Raw genomic sequence first — 18,825 nt, 5'->3', positions numbered from 1 at the left:
CCGGCAAACAGACAAAAGAATAATAAACCTACAATAAAATTATTATCTGCAATTGTTTGAGATTTTGACATTGGAAGCAATATTGTTTTCAAATTCTCTTTGATGTTAGTATTATGTATTCCCATTTCTTCAAACAAAGAAGGTTCATCAGGAAATCCACCGTGAATAATAGATGCAAAATAACCCGTTGAAGCATCTGCTACATGTACATTCGATTTCTTACCCATTTCCCTTGTAATATTTCCTTTTAATGATTGTTCATTTGAAGGTGTTTCTATAAAAGAAAGTTCATCACCACCAACAAACATCCCAAGAATTACCCCTCCATTCAAAATTTACCCTTTCCTTACGTCCTAACAGAGATAGTCAATTCAGCGCACCAAAAAAAAATGGAAAATCAAAGACTGAGGGAAAAAGTAGTTAAAGATGAACTATTGCAATTACGTGAGAACTTAGATTCCAACGATCCGGTGTTAAGGAAGAAAGCTGCTAAGAGCGTAGTGTCACTTATGCGGTCTGGTGAAAATGTCGGAAATTTATTTTCATCAATGTTACGATGTGTAAAGACAGACGACATCGAACTTAAGCGCCTCGTATATCATTACATAGTTACATATTCATCACAAGAATCTGAACAATCAATTATGGTCGTCAATACTTTTATTCAAGACATGGAAGACTTTAACCCATTCATCAGAGCATTGTCGATACGTACAATGAGTCGTATTCAGATAGAGAGTGTTGCAGAGAGTATGATAATTCCATTAAAGAAATGTCTTCATGACAAAGATCCATTTGTCCGTAAGACGGCGTCTTTAGCAGTAGCGAAACTTAACGACATCATACCGGAAGCTGTTGAAAATTCGGAATTATTTCCACAACTTATTAATCTATTAGCAGATGATAATCCACTTGTTATCTCTAACACATTAGCGGCGATATTCGAAATCAATTCCAAACGTTCGGAGTCTATTTTTGAATTAACGAATACGAATATTAATATCATATTAAATTCACTTACATCGAATTGTAATGAATGGTGTCGCACGATATTATTTGATTCGTTGGCGCAATATGAACCGACTGATTCTAAAGAAGCGACGATGATCATTGAACGACTTTTACCATTTTTAAAGTCATCTAATGCATCAGTTATCGTCAGTTCTTTTAAATGTATTTATTTATTTATTGAACAAAGTGATAAAAGTACTAAAGAATTATTTCCTATTATATTACCACCACTTATTACATTAATTAATTCATCTGAACCAGAAATCCAATATATAATTTTACGGACATTTAGTTTATTTTCACAGAAATATCCGAAAGCTTTAAGTAAAGAAATACGGATATTCTTTTGTAAATATAATGATCCTTCGTATATTAAAATGGAGAAATTAGATATCATTATTACTAATTGTAATGTTAAAAATGTAAATATTATATTATCGGAATTAATTGAATATTGTAATGAAATAGATGTAAAGTTTGTCCGTAAAAGTATTAAATGTATTGGACAAATTGCTATGAAAATACCTCAAGTGAATAATAAATGCGTTGATATCCTTATTAAAATAGTTAATGGTAAAGCAGATTACGCTATTGAAGAAGCAATTATCATATTAACGGAATTGTTACGTAAGTTTCCTGGAAAATTCGAATCAACAATTTCAATTATATGTAAAAATATTAATCAATTAAAAGATGCTAATGCACGACAATCATTAATTTGGATTCTTGGTGAATATTCCAAATTAATCGATAACGTTGATGTATTAATTGATCCATTTCTAGATAACTTTAATGATGAACCTTTTAATGTACAATTACAAATCATTACAACTATAGTAAAAATTTATATTTCCAAGCCTAATGAAACTAGTGATCAATTACAATATGTCTTAAATGAAGCAACTAAAGAAAACATTTTACCTGATGTAAGAAATAGGGCTATGATATATTGGAGATTATTAACTATTGGTAATGAAATCACTAAAAAAATCATGAATATACCTAAAGAAGGTATTGATAATTCACCAGTACAATTCTCTGATGATATATTGATCGAATTATTACAAAACATGGGCACTACTTCTGGTGTTTTACATATAATCCCTTCTTCATTTAATAATCATCAAACCAAACATAAAATCGATGGGATATCAATTGAAACCAAAAATTGGAAACCTTTACCAATTAGAAATAACATTACATTCTTACAACTAAATGGTTATTGGGATCCGGAATGTTATTACTTGCAAATCATTAGCACATCCGAAGTGAAGTTGTGTAACTTCGCATTGGCAGTGAAGAATAATGCATCAAAGTTTGATGTGTCTTCAGCGTTAAATTTTCCAGAATTTTTAGAGCCTAACGGTCAACTGGAGGTTAGGGTGCCCTTTAATTTTGCTGGTGAAATTGACCCAAATACAAGTGCTGTTTATTTGGATTTCGCTTTAAGAACTTCATTGGGAATTGTCTATTTCTCCGATTTTATCGACTTCCATCAAATTACTGTGGATATCGAAATGAAAAGAAAAGATTATTTGAAGATTTGGAAAGATTGTGAATATGTTTATACATTTAAAATGAATAATTCGGGTTTCGCAGCAGAAAAGGAATTAAAGAAAAGGAAAATTTGTGTAGTGGCTAAAAGAGATGGAGAAATGTGTTTGGCTTTCGCATTTTATGGAGGAAGAGTTTACATTGTCGATGCTGAATTTGATGGAAATCAAGTCAAAGTGACACTGAAAGGAGACGAAGTGATGTTTAAGTTCATTGAGGAGTCGGCGCAATACGCGTTCTGCAATGAGTGATGCCATTTTATATTGTTTAGTAAAAAATATATTTTATAACATCAAAAATCAGTGAACGCCGATAGGGAATTCAGAGTATTATTGTTCTGAAAATCGATTATCGTTAATAGAATTTGAAACAGTATAAAACATCGCGAAATTATCTGTTGGCGAACATTTGATTCTTTTTGCAAATTGGGTTTAATTTAGTTGGTGATGCAAATGAGGAACAAGTCATACAAAACATTCCATATATAATTTTGAGCTGTTATATTTAGAAGAAGAATGAAAAATGTTGTATTTTAACTTTAGAAAAATGTTAAAGTAATTAGTGGCTGTTGATACAGAGTGAAACAAAAAGGACTTCCGTCTAATGTAAAACCTATAATATATAATTATAAAGTTAATTGTTATAATGGAATTTAAAGAAAAACGATCGTATTTTAATGTTCATTATCTTTTTATTTATGGGTGAACATATTCACCAGCGAATAAGATTGTGCCATCCTTATGCCTTAAGAAATAGAAGAATGGATGATCGCAATAGAAAGTCTTTGGGTTCATAGGGATTAAGTACGTTGCTGGTTTCAAAGTAGTGACAGTCACAGCAGCAGCTTCAGTTTTTTCTTCATCAACAATAATTACGACTTGTTGCAATACATCATCGACGTATTTCTCTTCAAGCTTTGAGTCGAAGATATTTCTAATTCCAATTTGCTCCAACATATTACGTAATGATTGAGTTCCCCATCTGTGTTCAAACTTTGGGAACTTAACAGTAACATTTTGTGTTTCCAACAATTTAATGTATTCCTGATATTTACCGTTAAGAAGAGATTGCTTTAATGCACGGAAAGAATCAATGTTATTATTATTTGGAAGAATAACAACCATCGAAAAGTCATTGACATAAGGTATGGATAACACTTTCGCTTCCGAATCTTCTCCATATTCAAATTTGTCTCTTTTGTACATTAATTTCGTGGTGACATTAGAACCGTCAAAAAGAGTGAATTGTTCATCACTAGTACTTTTATCATCGAATGGTTGTTTCCATTTGGCATTAAAGTAAATTGCATTAACAATTACATTTTCGGTAGATTCGGGTACATTTTCAGTGGTAATGATATTTTGGATAAGATCATGCGTATGATTGGCAACGTAACTATTGATGATGTCACAACCAGGTTGTGGGAATTCAACTGGTGTCACATTGATTTTAAGAAATTTGACCAATGGTTCATAAACTTTCATGTCAACATCTTGTTTTTTGTTGGGCCAAAGCGAGTTAGCACCTTCTACAATACTTCCTGATGATTTTTGTTCAATTGTTTCCATCAAATTTTTAAGAGATGTAAGTAAATTATTAACACTATGTCTTTCCGACATATTAAGCGAGTGAAGAATTTGCTTACGAGTAGGTTCCGAGAAAATGGATGAAACCATTATCAAAGTTGCAAATGCAGAATAAGGAGAGACTACAGTATTTTCTGAGTCATTACTTAAAAGATTGAGCATGTTGAGTGAAAGTTTCTCAATAGGTTCTGTATAAGGTATGTTTGAACTTCTCCAAAAAAACATTTTTGTGAACAGGGTGCAATAAGCGGTTATCAATTGAATGCTATTCAAATCACTTCATTCAATCATCGTTTGCCAGAAAATTTTGAATGAAAACGGTTAACCGCCGCGCCTTAATCAATCCATTAATAATTATCTTTAAACGATTTGTAGGTCTACTAGATTCACATTATTATGTCTTACATAATGATTTAACATATTTCTATTTCATGTAAAGAATATTGTTTACCACCAAAGTTATTAATTTCTAGCTGTTTCCAAATCATGATGCTGCTTTCAATATTAAGTGTGTCTAATATTTTAACAAGCATTAATAAAAGATTTATTTGAACTATTAGACTCAAAAAGGATTCATTTCCAAAAAAATAAAACACACACAAGCAAAACAAAATTTATCTCATTTAGTAATCCCAAATTTAATATCACTTTTGATCAAAAGTGACAATTTTTTTATTTATATTTCATCCATTTCCATTAAACAAGAAATCAGTTTCTGGTCATTTACGAATTCATCGATAAAGCCGTCACAGAAATCGGGGTCCAAAAAAGCGGGCTTCATACAGCTGTACAAGTTCCACATTCCGAACTTGTTTCTCATTAGCACGGCCAATATCAAGACCGAAGTTTTTTTCGGCGGTATACAATCCAACAATTCGTATCCATCTTTTTCGTCCAATATTCTTATCGACACGCCGCGAATGTTTGCCAACTCGTATATAGTTATATTTCCGTCATCATCAATCGTTGAAAACGATGTTGCATATATCGGAATCAGCTGCGCTTCGTTTGGTAATCTTTCCAAATCAATCAAAAGTTTTCTTGATCTTTCCTTATAACTTCCTGCTAATACAATTGATTCGTTTTCATTTTTCGTATGTCGTGCCCAAAATTTTTCGATTGCGACAAATTTGCATTCACTTTGTTTATATGTATATACTTTACAGTAACAGGCAGTGGATGCCCACGGCGATGTACTGATGCAAATCCTTTTCGGCATTTCGATTTGATGCATTCGACATGCGGTTGATAATGTGATTGGAATATTGGGCGTCATTTCTAATCGTAATGAACATCTTTTATTCGATGAATAATATGAACAAACTTGAGAAAGAAGTTGTTGAATAGTTTGTGCTGGCTGAAATTGGATTTCTTCAAATGTTAAATTCTTTTTGGTATAACCTAAAGCGAGTGGGAAAACTTGGAGCTCATTTGCATTTACATGAATTGTAGATGTGTTTATGATTTTATATTTCTCCGGATTTTTGAGTTTCTTGTTTCCATGAAAATTTCGATGCTCTTTTGGAGCGCCGAGATAATTAAGTGTAACTTCGCCTGAATAATCTTTGGCGGTAACAACAAAAAATATAAGACATTTGTCACTGTAAACACATATGTCGAATTTCTTGATATTAAATCGAAAGACATCGGTTAAACCACTTGGACCAAGATGTGGTTCATGGGCAAGCTTGGACGTCTTATAGAAGCTAAGATGAAATGTAAGTGGATAACATAAAAGAGAGGTTGAAAATTCGATAATATATGCATCAAGAAAAATAGAAGAATAACTTGGATCTGTTGGCGTGTACGTAATATATGAATAAATGTTTTGGTATTTCTTGTAATTTGGATCTGTAGGGAAGTTAGTGGTTGGAGGACAATATTTGATGGTAAGTGATGGTGGGCCTTTAGTAGCGTGAGAAGTTTCTACTGGTAAAGTGAGAACTTTATTGCAGGATTCGGGTGTAAGTTTAATTTTGGCATAACCAAGATAATCATCAAATGTAAATGTATCATGATCATAAATTTTAAATCCTAAATAGCTGGATAAAACAAAGGGGATTTGAAAGGGTTTGGAAAATTCTGCATCCCAAACAGGATCTAAGGTCTTGCTTTGATATTTATTTTTACCGTAATACATTTTTCCAAGGTACTGGGAAGCCCAAGTTTCATCTGACCACAGCTCTACGTACGGATCAGAGAATCCATTTGAATCAGCGCTTGGAAGGTTACATGCTGAAGAAACATAAACATCAATCATTTTGGGTTGAGAAGCATTCAAAAAACCGCTACGATATGCTCCAATTTAATCATTGCAATGAGCCGTCTTCTGTGCGAAAATAATAGAGGAGTTGTGGTAGAAGGCCTTCAGCCTCTCCAGTTGAACCCCTCCAAATTACACATAAGGTACTCACCATCCTGTAATAAATTCGGATATTTTGGTTCAAAAATACTCATTTTATGACGACGGTTTGTGCCTTTCAAAATGTTATTTTACAACCATTCAATAACCTATTATTACGGTTATTTTTGATATCAAATGAAGTGACAAATTTGTCATATTTAAATTTACAAGAAGAAAAAAATACGATCAAAATCAACTCAAATGCCACTAAATCCGTTAAATTCTCTTTTTACAAATCGGAGAGAACAGAAAGAAACCTGATCTAAACATCGTACAGTATTGAGCCGCCCCATTCGATCACTGAATATCCATTACGTTCTTTATGTAACTTCTCCAAGTTCTGCACCGGTAATTCCACTACTTTATTATTATTCCTTAAGTTTTTCATTATCATGAACACTCTAATTACGCAGTCCGGCTTCGGCGTCACTTCGAGTTGTGCCACGTTTTCATATTCTTCACTTAAGAACTTAACCATTGTGTAATCACTTCTTTGTATTTGCGGCAGCCAAAACTGAATGAAACTAATTAATTCTTTACCCCTCAGTCCCAAATAATATAACTTCTCTTCCAAAAACATTTCCGCGTCATCTTTTGACACAACAAAACCTTCATCAAACTTAAATTCATTATCATCAAACAAACATTCCCAGAACAAACTATCATATTCGATAGAGTTTGGATTATCTTTGTTAGTCATAATACCATTTTCATTCACGTTCACATTCCAACCTGTTTCATTATTATACTTTGGATATGTACAAGTAAAGTCACCTTTGATGTTAACTTTAACATTTACATCCATTTTCTCTTTAGGATATATATAAATTACTGGTTTACCACCTCTAAGTCTTGTCACAAAATGAATTAATGAGCCATTTGTAACATTACAATCACCAAAAGTTTCATAATCTCCTAAAGATTTACCTGCATAAATAACTCGCATTTGATCAGATGGAATTGAAGTACATAAAGAAATTTTTTGTTTTAAGTCTTCGACAGTATCATTTGATGATACTTCAAATGGTAAAATACATCCACATAATGTTTTTATATATATAGGAAATGAATTTGTATTTGTTGAATGTGATAATAATAAATATTCTTTTTGTTGAATTAAAAATATTTCTGTTTCAGCTTGAATAAAATTGCAAAGAAATCGAGAATCTTTCAAAATTAAATCATTCATGAATAAACATTGTTGTTCAACAGGAATATGTTCAATTTGTGAAATTTTTTGCTTTAAATTTAAAACTGTATCTACGATTTTAACGTTAATCACAAATTTCTTCTTGTGTGCATAATCTATTTTAATTGGGATATCTTCATTTGGATCATCTAATATAAATATCATATCACTTAAATGATAATCTTTAAATGTATCTGTATTATTCATAGCTATTCCATTATTAATGAAATATTTGTTTGTTTGATTCATTTTAATTTTCAAGCTTTGTATTGTATCATTTGGTTGAACAGTCTTTTCATAAAAACTTCCTTGAAGTGTTTTAAGATACAAATGAATTGGTTTATCTTGTTTTTCGGTTGGATTATAATTATTATTTATCTTTAATACGTCTAATATTAATTCAGAATTAGGGAAAATATGATAATCAATAAGTGTATGTGAATTTTCTAATTCTTTTAATATATAAATTAGTCGTTGTCTTTCTATTGAAATTTCTGTTCTTTGGCATATTTTTTCTTTAAGACTTTGTATTGTTTCATCAAATGTAACTTCAAATTCATATGTTTCTTTAATTGAAGAAGGAGTTAACGTTTTAACATTTATTTTAAATGTTTTCATTTTCATCATTTCAAGTGGAATTAATAGATAAATTGTTGAATACGATAGTATATAATAATCTTTAAGTCTATCTGAATCTTCTAATTCTTTTTCATCATATATAAGACGTTGTGCTTCAATTGGAAAATCTGTTTTTTGTTTTATTTGTTCTTTTAAACTTTGTATTGTATCATTTGCTGTAACTTCAAATTCATAAACTTCTCCTTCGATAGTTTTAATTTCGATTATAAATGGTTTTCCATTTGTTAATGTAACTTGTTGTTTATTATCATTATATACAATAACAACAGAATTAGGTGAAATATCATAATCATTTATTTTGTTTTTATCTTCTAATTGACATTGCTTATAAAGAAGTCGTTGAAATTCAAATGGAATTTTTGCTATTTTATTAATTTTTTCCTTTAAACTTTGTATTGTATCATTTTTTGATACTTCTAAATCATAATGTTCATCATCTGATGTTTTAATTTTTATTTTAATAATGTCTTTATTTAATGATTTATCAACTTTTTGTGACGCTTGAATAATTGAACCATTTTGAATTTGATAAAATTTTAATGCTTCTCCATCAATCATTATATCCCCATTATAAATAAGGCGAAGTTTTTCGATTGGAATTTGTGTTTTCTTAGATACTTTTTCCTTTAAACTTCGGACTTTATCTCTTAATGTAACTTCATATTCATTTTTTCCAGATAAAAATACAACTATAACTTTAATTCCTTTTGCTTTGTTTAAAATAATCGTTGACTCAGGTTCAATACCATAGTCACCGATTATTTTAGTGTCATCTAAATGAAATTCATAAAATATAAGTTCTTGTAGTTCAGTCGAAATATTTGTTGTTTTACATATTTGTTGTTTTAAGTGTTGAATCGTATCATTAGATTTAACATTCATTTTATATGTATTTGTTTTGTTATCATATGTTGAATTTATGTTTATATCAAATGGATTAGTAAATATTATTTGTTTCGGAGTTCCATTATATGAAAATTGAAATTGAACTTCCGCATTTCGTCTGATTCTATAGAATTTTAAGGTTTTAGTGTTATCTAATTCAGTGTCACGATAAAAAAGTTTTTGGTTTTCAATCGGTACTCCATCTATCGATGAAATTTGTTCTTTTAATTTACTAACTGTATCATCCATTATAACTTTCATCTTTATGATTTGTCCTTTTAATGATTTTATGGATATTTGAATTTGCCCATTCGAATGGGTTGGTGATGAATTACGGAAAAATAAGTTGACCAACGAATTCGCTTTGATTTGGCATTCGTCAAATGTATAACAGTTATCGATTTCGCGGCCTTTAAATAAAAGTCGTTGGGAATCAATTGGAAATCCTTCCCGTTCATGAAGCTTTTCTTTTAAGGTACGAACGGTGTCAGTTGGTGAAACTTCAAATTTAAATGTCCGCTCTAATAATGTTTGAACTGTTATAATAAATAAATCTGATTTTGATACTTCGTTTTCTTTTGTATTATCTTTCATAAATCCACGTAATTGCCTCGCCAGTGTTGCATTCCCTAATGCAAGACAAAGATCAAATATGTCATTTACTTTGTCTGAGGGAATATCAGCATGATTTTTAGTGAACATTGATAAAAGAAGTTGCATATCACCATCACTACCTTCATAGTCAACTTCGAAGTTATTGACTGTTTGATCAGAACGATGAATGCTTTCAACTTCTGGTGAAATCAAATCAGCAATAAATTTATTACAGTATACTTTTTTGTCTCCAAAACTAAAACAAAAATCATCTTGAAAATATATAGAAGATATATTCTTAATTGAATCAAGAGGCATCGAAAGACGGCAAAATCTTTTCATGTTTTATGCTTGAGATCGCGCTCAAATGTATTCAATATTTTGAGACAAAATTGTTAAAAAATAACTGTTTAAATTTTAGATTTGATCAGAAGGTTTATCTGTTATAAATAAAATCTTCAAAGAGTTGTGAATGATGAAAAGCCGTTTTAGGTTGATACCAACTTTCAATAAGATTTTATATTGTTCATATGAAATTGTAATTTCTTTAAGACTTTCTATAATCTTTATTACGCGTTTTTAAATTTACAGATAATTTTTTTTACCGAATTTCAATTTTGATTGTGAGTAATATAAAATGATTCGTGTGTTTATCTTATGACAGAAAACAAAATCACTAAATTATAGCTCTATTGACTTTATAGAAAAACATACATCACCATTAGGATCTGAGCAAATTTTGAACTTCATAAGAAAATAATTAACGAAAGAGTTAATCCAAATGAAAGCGCAATTATAATTCGAAATTAAAATATTAGCACAAACTAATTTTAAATGTAATCAAACAATTAAACCATCAATTTATGAAATATATTGATTTATTATTCAACGGAATGTTTCATTAATTAATTGTACAGTATTTTTTGGATCTATTCGATTATAATCAATATCTAAAGAAGGTGAATTTTCGGGATATCAGGGAAATTTTGCTATTGCTTGAGGAAATCAAATTATTTTGTGATGATTTTATGGATAGTGTTAAAGATTATAAAAATTATTTTCGAAGACCTTTTACTCCTGCAATAAAATTTTATCGATATGATATCTTTGTTTAACGTTTTTATGAGATGTTATGTATTGACATGAATGAAGTAATTATGAATTATATTCGACAGAACTTCTTTAGTATTTAATCGAACATGTAAGATTGATAATAAAATGATCCAGATATCTTAATGGAAGCTGATAGTTGTGAATATGCTTTATTTCATACAGTTATCACTATTTAATCAATAGTTAAATTGATTAGATATTTTCTTACGCAAAAAGAAAAATTGATTTTATTTTTTCATTTTTATTGTATAAGTAAACATTAAGTAACGAAATCACTGAGATTTCGTCTCTGAAGTAACAAATATTATCAATAGACATTCATTTGAATTCGAATGATTCTGACAAAATCATTTTATGATTGCTCATTATGCATTTGAAATTGTTCAAAATTAAAATTCCTTCAGGTGTTATTGTGACTACACATTCAGAAAATATTTTGATATAGTCACATCAATTAGCAATAATGCACATTCATCTTTTTATAGTTTGGTTAATGTTCTTAAGAACTTTTGCTATGAAGCAAATTAGCATTGTATATCATCAAAAAACGAGAAAATCCTGGATACATTCGTAAATCAGAAAATGTTTTATTCATCATAATTGAGAATTCATTTTTATATCAATTAGGAAAGAAGCATTTTCGATTTAATTTACCTTGTAATTTTTTGGCAAAACTTAAAAAAAAATGATAATTGACATCGAATTGATTTTAAATTGAAAAAATTATAAGCTAACTTATCTCACTTCAAGTTGGCGTTTCAGAGCAAATTTGATGTAAACTTATGAAAAAATTTATTCTGAAATTTGAATTGAATTAACTTTTTGTTATTGTGCACAATTCAATTTGAACACCGTTAATTTGGGGTACCCTAAAACATTATTCCAAATTTCTAAGTTTTTCTCCGTATGGGGGGAAGTCAAAGTCACACAACAACTTACAAAGGAAATCTTCAAATATTACAAGATTTAGAAAAAATTATATTTGATTTAAATGAATATAATATTGATCAATTAGTTGAATCTTCATTAAATTACATTTGTTTAGAATTTCAATATTCTTTTCTACATATCATTTGTCGAATTATTTATTCATATTTTGTATCACGTGGCTATGAAAAATTATGTTTCAAGTATTTACAAACAATTGAAGCAAAGTCAAGTTATAATATCATCAACATCTTCACACAAATATTATTATCAACTGATAGTCAAGAATCAAATTATCTTCTAGAAAAAATGATTGAAGATGAATTAATTGAACCAAAAATTATCCAAACTAAAAAGAATTCATATTTTATGCATTATTTCCCAGAAAAAGAAAATATTAACAAGCAAACAGAAGAACTTAAAGAGAATAATATTGAACTCCATAAGCAATTAATTAAAGAAGGAGTTAATCCGAATACAATTGCAAAAATAATACGAAATGATGAAATAGAAAAACTTCAAGAGATATCATCACAAACAAATTTTGATTTTAATCAAACAATTGAACCATCACTTTATGAAAGATGTTCATTTATTAACCAAAGTAATGTTACATTAATTGATTATGCAGCATTTTTTGGATCAATTAAATGTTTTAAATATTTACTTATGAATAATTCAAATGTATTAAATACAGGTAAATATGCAGTTGCAGGTGGAAATATTGAAATAGTTCATTTATGTGAGCAAAATCATTCATCTTTTAAAGGTGCATATGAAGCAGCAATTGAATTACATCAAAATGATATATTTTATTATTTGGATGAAAATCATAAGGATATTAATAATAATTTACAATTTTTAGGGAAGAAATGTGTTTTGTATGACAATTATAATATTCTTTCATTTTTAGAAGAAGAAGGAATGCAAGCTGATCAATTGATTCTTATTGCATCAATCATTAATGGGAATTTATTTGTTTTCCAATATTTTCAAGATAAAATATCAAAACAAATAAATTTTTCAGAGATTTCAAGTTTTTCTGGTAATAAAGAACTGTTTAATTACCTTATAAAACATAAATATATTGACTTAAAACAAAATGTTTGAAGAATTTGTTTGAGTTTTATTAAAATAATTTGATATTTCAAAATTATATTTGGAAATTATTTAAATCATTTAATAAGGAACTTATGAAAGCATCTGAAAATGGTAATATAGAAATAGTTAATTTACTTCTTGGGCAAGATGGAATTGATATTAATACTAAAGATATTTATTTGTTTTATTTAATATCAATTTTTCAAAATAATATTTGAAAATAATTTAAATTATTTAAAACAGCACTTATTTTTGCATCTGAAAATGGACATACAGAAATAGTTAAATTACTTCTTGAACAAGAAGGAATTGATATTAATGCTCAAGATATTATTTATTTTAATAATTTTGGATTTTTAAAAAATATTTGGAAATTATTTCAATTATTTAACACAGCACTTATTAGAGCATCTTTAATTGGTCATATAGAAATAGTTAAACTACTTCTTGAACAAGAAGGAATTGATATAAATATTAAAAGTATTTATTTGATTTATATAATATATATTTTAATAATTTTATATTTCAAAATAATATTTGGAAATTATTTAAAATATATAATAAAACAGCACTTATTTTTGCATCTGAAATTGGTAACATCGAAATCGTTAAATTACTTCTTGAACAAGAAGGAATTGATATTAATGCTAAAAATATTTATTTGTTTTATTTAATATTTATTTCAATAATTTGATATATCAAAATAATATTTGGAAATAATTTAAATTATTTCAAATATCACTTATTTTTGCATCTGAAAATGGTCATATAGAAATAGTTAAAATACTTCTTGAACAAGAAGGAATTGATATTAATGCTAAAGATATTTATTTGTTTTATTTGATATTTATTTAAATAATTTAAGATTTAAATATAATATTTGGAAATGATAAAAAATATTTAATACAGCACTTATTTGTGCATCTAGAAATGGTCATACAGAAACAGTTAAATTCCTTCTTGAACAAAAAGGAATTGACATTAATGCTAAAACTATTTATTTGTTTTATTTGATATTTATTTTAATAATTTTTTATTTCAAAATAATATTTGGAAATTATTTAAATTATTTTGGACAGCACTTATGTTTGCGTCTAGAAATGGTTATAGAGAAATAGTTGGTTTAATAAGAAGACAAGTATCCCCGAAGTACATTAGTAATAATAAATCAAGAAGAAAAAGATAATAAAAAAAAATGCATGAAAGCTATTTATAAAAAACTTGGTATTATTGAATAAATAATTAATTAAAAAAGATTATAAGCAAATCCAAGGTTAAAAAAAGAAAGTTAATCTTCAATTAATTCATATAGTTCTAGAACCCAGGAAACGATAACATTATATGAAGGCGTACGAAATATTGGCTCAGATGCATTCAAAGGATGTAAAAACCTTGTGAATATTTATATACCAAGTTCAGTTTATTCGATTGGAAATCCATTTTTAGAAAGTACGAAACTTCAATTTATTAATGTTTCAGAAGAAAACATTGGATATTCGAATTATGAAAACGATGGCGTTTTATATAATAAAGAAATTACACAAATTATTAGTTATCCGAATATGAAAAGTAAAACATTTACAATTCCTAATTCAGTCATTTCTATTATGAATTATTCTTTTGCAAGTTGTAATAATTTAGAAAGAATTTTTATTGGTGAAAATGTTCAATATATTAATTCATGTGCATTTGTTAATTGTACATCACTTCAATGTATTCATTTTAATGGAGAAATTTCACCAGAAATACAAAATAATGCATATGTTAATATAAAAGCAACAAGAGTTATGACGATAGAAACATATCAAAATGAAACATTTGGAAATATGGAAATTACTAAGGGAACAACACTTGACGAATGTCTCCCGCCAACACGCACATCCACTGACTCAAATACATTTACCAAATTAAATACATTCACAATTAGTAATACGTTTATCAAATCGAATACATTTACGAAATCAAAAAATAATTTTGATTCAAATACTTATGTTAATACATTTTCGATGAATTTTACTTTCGTTAACACTTATACTTTAACTTATTCTTTATCGTTTATAAAAACTTTATCAATTTATTATTATACTTTCTTAAAATCTTATTCAGTTACTTTCATTGAATCTGAAACTAAATATATTTATGTCGATTTTATATATTATAATTATACAATTATAATATATTATCCAGAATATTTTACTTATTATTCTAATTTCTTTTATATTTCTTATATCGAAGATGTAATAATAAACACTAATGATAATAATACATTAATTATCATTATAATTGTTATTGTAATTGTAATAATTATTGTATTTATAATGATAATCATAATATTTATGATTAAATATCAAAATAAGAAGCGGAAACAAAATGAAGAAGAAATGAATATTTCAGATGAAAATAACGATAAAATTAATGAAATAGATAATACCTTTTCGGTTGGTATTAATAACTCAAATATTGAAGAAGATCCATTTGCAGACGATTTCAAAGAAGAAAAATTTATCAGTCAGATATAAATAAACATATTTTAAGAACAATTATAATTTGTTTATTAATTAAATAAATACAAACATTTTTGTTATTTAGAAAATTTTATGTTTCTTCTATTATATGATTATTAGAATAAATCCAATTTATCCAAATCATAAACACTAAAAGTAAATGATAAATTATATTAAAGATAATATTGGAAATTTGGAGATATTATGGTAAAAATGCAATATTTTTTCAAAAATCAAAAGAAAGATATTTCAATTTCAAATAAGTGTGCGTCTTGAGTAGTTCTGCTTTTATCTGTGATAAATTAAGTTTGAACAAAAAGTAAATTATTATGAAAATAACTTTAATTTATTGTATATAATTAACGCATTTTTGAATATGTAAAAGCTTATCACATTTTTCTTGTTGTTTTCCTAAAATGATGAGCGTTCATCAATAAAAAGCTTTTTTTTAGTATAGAGTTCTATTCAATGATAATATAGACCATGGTCAGCTGGATGTATGAAAGCTTACAATTTTACTTGAAAAATGAAAGAAAAATTTGGTCGCATCCACCCAATATTTTTATTGTCGTTTTTATATCTAAATAGAGATTTACAAAGTTTTTGTCTTATATAGATATAAGAATATTAATTAAATGTTATTATTAATCTTTACCATATATTTTTTAAGGATTAAAATAATGAGAACAACAAGATAATTTTATTCTATTTGGTGTCAAACGACAGTTCTATTTTAGGCTTTGGAAATTATTATCAGAATAATCTTTGAAAACCACAATCAAAGATCAGCTCCGTATTCGTTTTCATCTGAGTTACCGCTGCTTCCCTTTGCCTTTCTATTCTTTACTGCATCTTCAAGATTTCGAAATGCTTCTCCAAGTTTTTTGATTCTTATTGTTATATCGCCAGTTTTCAAAGCAGGTTCGTCCCATGGGTCAAGTTCGTTCTGTTCTTCCATTTTTCTGTTTAGCCAATCTTTTGTCAATTTCACATGATTCAAAATAGCTTTCTTTTGTTGCCTTGGAACGTGCAAGTTCATCTTTGGCCACTTCTTAAGCACGGCATCTTGCATTTCATCAAGTAATTTTTGGAGTTCTTGACATGATGTTTCTCTTGTTCGACTTTCTTGGACTCTGAATCTTATTGGTTTAATTTCTTCTTCGATTTCTTTCGCCTTTAAGTTTAATATTGTTTCATTTTCGAAGTCATGATGAGTTTCAAGGAATTCTTCCGATTTCTTAACGGTCTCTGTCAAATTCAATTTTTCTGATTCCGATGTCACTTTTTGCCATATCTGATCGTTATTTATTGAATTTTTCAATTCAAAAACGATCGATTCCAAGTTGTTTCGTGCTTTGGCAATTTTTTCAATTCTTTTTTCGTTGGATTCAATAGCGTTAACCAATTTTCTTTCAAATTCTTTTTCGTTACTATCAATTTGTAACGGTTTTAACGTTCTTTGCACTTTTAACTGTTTTTGACTGATTTCTCCATCAAAAACGTTTTTGATGTGGAGAATACTTTTTGACAAAATGATTTTTGATTTTGCATTAAAGCCAAATGAAAGCGCAATCCGTGAAACATTTGGAAAATCCTTTTCCATTATTTCCCATTCACCAATTATTGGGTTACAACCAATTGGTATCTTTGAATCATAAGAAAGCAATACTTTAGAAACATTATCTGTATCAATTCTAGCTGTTTTCAACTTAGAAAGTGAAGAACCTTTCGAAAACAATCGAAAAGTTTTTGTTGCAGTTGTTAAATTTGCGGAATGTGAACTTGTTGGGTTATAATTAATATCCATTAACTTAAATGAACCGGATGACATAGCTGCAGAATATGCTGTTCCAACAACTATTGATTCATCAGCATTTAAAGAATGTGATATATTACCGAATACACTTGAAACTATATCATTAAAGAAAGGAATACGCGATGCTCCTCCTACTAGCTCAATTGAATCGTAGCTTTGATTAACTGCTAATAAGAAATTCTTAATATGCTCAAATAATGGACGACATATTTCATTAAATTGTGCGCGTGTGAAAATGATTCGTTTCCCTATTGAATCCATGCTTATGTTCGCTTTATCATTAAGTGTAAGCGCATGTTTCAGTCGCTGAGAATCTTGAAGCAGTTGTGACGTCATCGGGACGGAGTAAACCTCTGATAAGTAACGAGAGATTTTGACATCAAAGTTGATGCCGCCGATAGTATCGTCCCAGTCGTAATTAATGTCTTCGATTTTAGGGACTGGCTTTGGATTGTGGCCTTTATGTGCAATGACTTTGGAGCTGAACTTATATCCATTAACATTGAGAGAACCATGTCCAAAGTCTATAATGGCAACATTCCGTGGCTCGCGAGTAAAAAAGCTCGTTTTTTCGATGGCATAAACAAGCGCTAATGCATGCCGCTGGTCAATTATTTTAATAAGATTTAAACCAGCAAGTTTGGCTGATAATGAGATTCTTGATCTTTGAACATTAGTGAAAAAAGATGGAACAGCTATGATGGCATCATCTATATGTTCTTGAAGTTGGTGTTGTGCATATTTTACATATTGAGAAAGAATTAGTGCTAATGCGATATGAGGTTCAATTCCATTAATTTTAGTGTCATCCATTTTAAAATCTAATAACCTCTTATTAAGATGTTCTTGGAGTTCTGGCGTTAAGCTTTTACCAAGTATATCTGGAAAATTGCGAATAACAGAACTGCTATTTCTATTTAATACAGAAGATGCAGAAACACCGATACGTATACTTATGTTTCTTACATTTTCTGATGATATCTTGTGATTTGATTCTAATGAAACAAGTGCTGGAGTTTTTCGTTTTGATTGTTCATTTAAAACAATTTCAATACTTCTCCCGGAGCGCATTACAGCTGCTTTGATTGTTTCTGTTCCTATATCAAAAGCAATGAAAGAAGATTTGGATAAAAATGCAAAAATAAAAAATATCATTTTGGTAATTTATTTGGTCAAACAAATATAGTCAATTTGAGTTGGGGTGCCCTTATTAAACGTTCTTTTAAACAATAATGTACGTTAAGAAACCGTTTATTCATGAAAACAAGATTTATTTTTGGTGGATCTTTTGTGAAATATCTAATAAAATATTAGGAGATGGTGATTCTTCAAACCCCGAATGTGGAGTGATTCCAAGCGATTCAAGAAGGCCAGATGGTGTCAAACTGCATCTTGCAAAAGAATAATTATCATCACATACAATAGCATCAAAATGTTGTATAGGACGCTTTGATGAATCTTCTAGTGTATTGTTTGCCTGGAAGTGAAATTTTTCGATTTTT

General features: G+C 28.5%; 5 protein-coding genes across 5 annotated transcripts; 1 reads left to right on the top strand and 4 right to left on the bottom strand.

Moving 5' to 3' along the window:
* Window positions 1-389: 389 nt before the first annotated feature.
* Window positions 390-2,816, top strand: GO595_006874 (Adaptin N terminal region family protein; the record flags this gene model as incomplete). The annotated part of the gene is made up of 1 exon (XM_067920275.1): window positions 390-2,816. The coding sequence occupies one exon, from the start codon at window positions 390-392 to the stop codon at window positions 2,814-2,816; it is 2,427 nt and encodes an 808-aa protein (XP_067772916.1).
* A 444-nt stretch (window positions 2,817-3,260) lies between these two features.
* On the bottom strand, window positions 3,261-4,376 carry GO595_006873 (serpin family protein; the record flags this gene model as incomplete). Its single annotated transcript, XM_067920274.1, has 1 exon — window positions 3,261-4,376. One exon carries the CDS (start codon window positions 4,374-4,376, stop codon window positions 3,261-3,263), a length of 1,116 nt encoding a protein of 371 aa, XP_067772915.1.
* Window positions 4,377-4,827: 451 nt separating this feature from the next.
* Window positions 4,828-6,411, bottom strand: GO595_006872 (C2 domain containing protein; the record flags this gene model as incomplete). The annotated part of the gene is made up of 1 exon (XM_067920273.1): window positions 4,828-6,411. One exon carries the CDS (start codon window positions 6,409-6,411, stop codon window positions 4,828-4,830), a length of 1,584 nt encoding a protein of 527 aa, XP_067772914.1.
* A 406-nt stretch (window positions 6,412-6,817) lies between these two features.
* Window positions 6,818-7,501, bottom strand: GO595_006871 (S-layer-like domain-containing protein; the record flags this gene model as incomplete). The annotated part of the gene is made up of 1 exon (XM_067920272.1): window positions 6,818-7,501. The coding sequence occupies one exon, from the start codon at window positions 7,499-7,501 to the stop codon at window positions 6,818-6,820; it is 684 nt and encodes a 227-aa protein (XP_067772913.1).
* An 8,784-nt stretch (window positions 7,502-16,285) lies between these two features.
* Window positions 16,286-18,394, bottom strand: GO595_006870 (dnaK protein; the record flags this gene model as incomplete). Its single annotated transcript, XM_067920270.1, has 1 exon — window positions 16,286-18,394. The coding sequence occupies one exon, from the start codon at window positions 18,392-18,394 to the stop codon at window positions 16,286-16,288; it is 2,109 nt and encodes a 702-aa protein (XP_067772912.1).
* Window positions 18,395-18,825: the final 431 nt, after the last annotated feature.

The sequence above is a fragment of the Histomonas meleagridis genome, assembly GCF_020186115.1.
Source record: "Histomonas meleagridis strain 2922-C6/04-10x chromosome Unknown contig_5, whole genome shotgun sequence".
Taxonomy (NCBI): Eukaryota; Parabasalia; order Tritrichomonadida; family Dientamoebidae; genus Histomonas; species Histomonas meleagridis.
The sequence above is the reverse complement of the archived record's forward strand: the minus strand, read 5'-3'. Positions and strand labels throughout refer to the sequence as shown.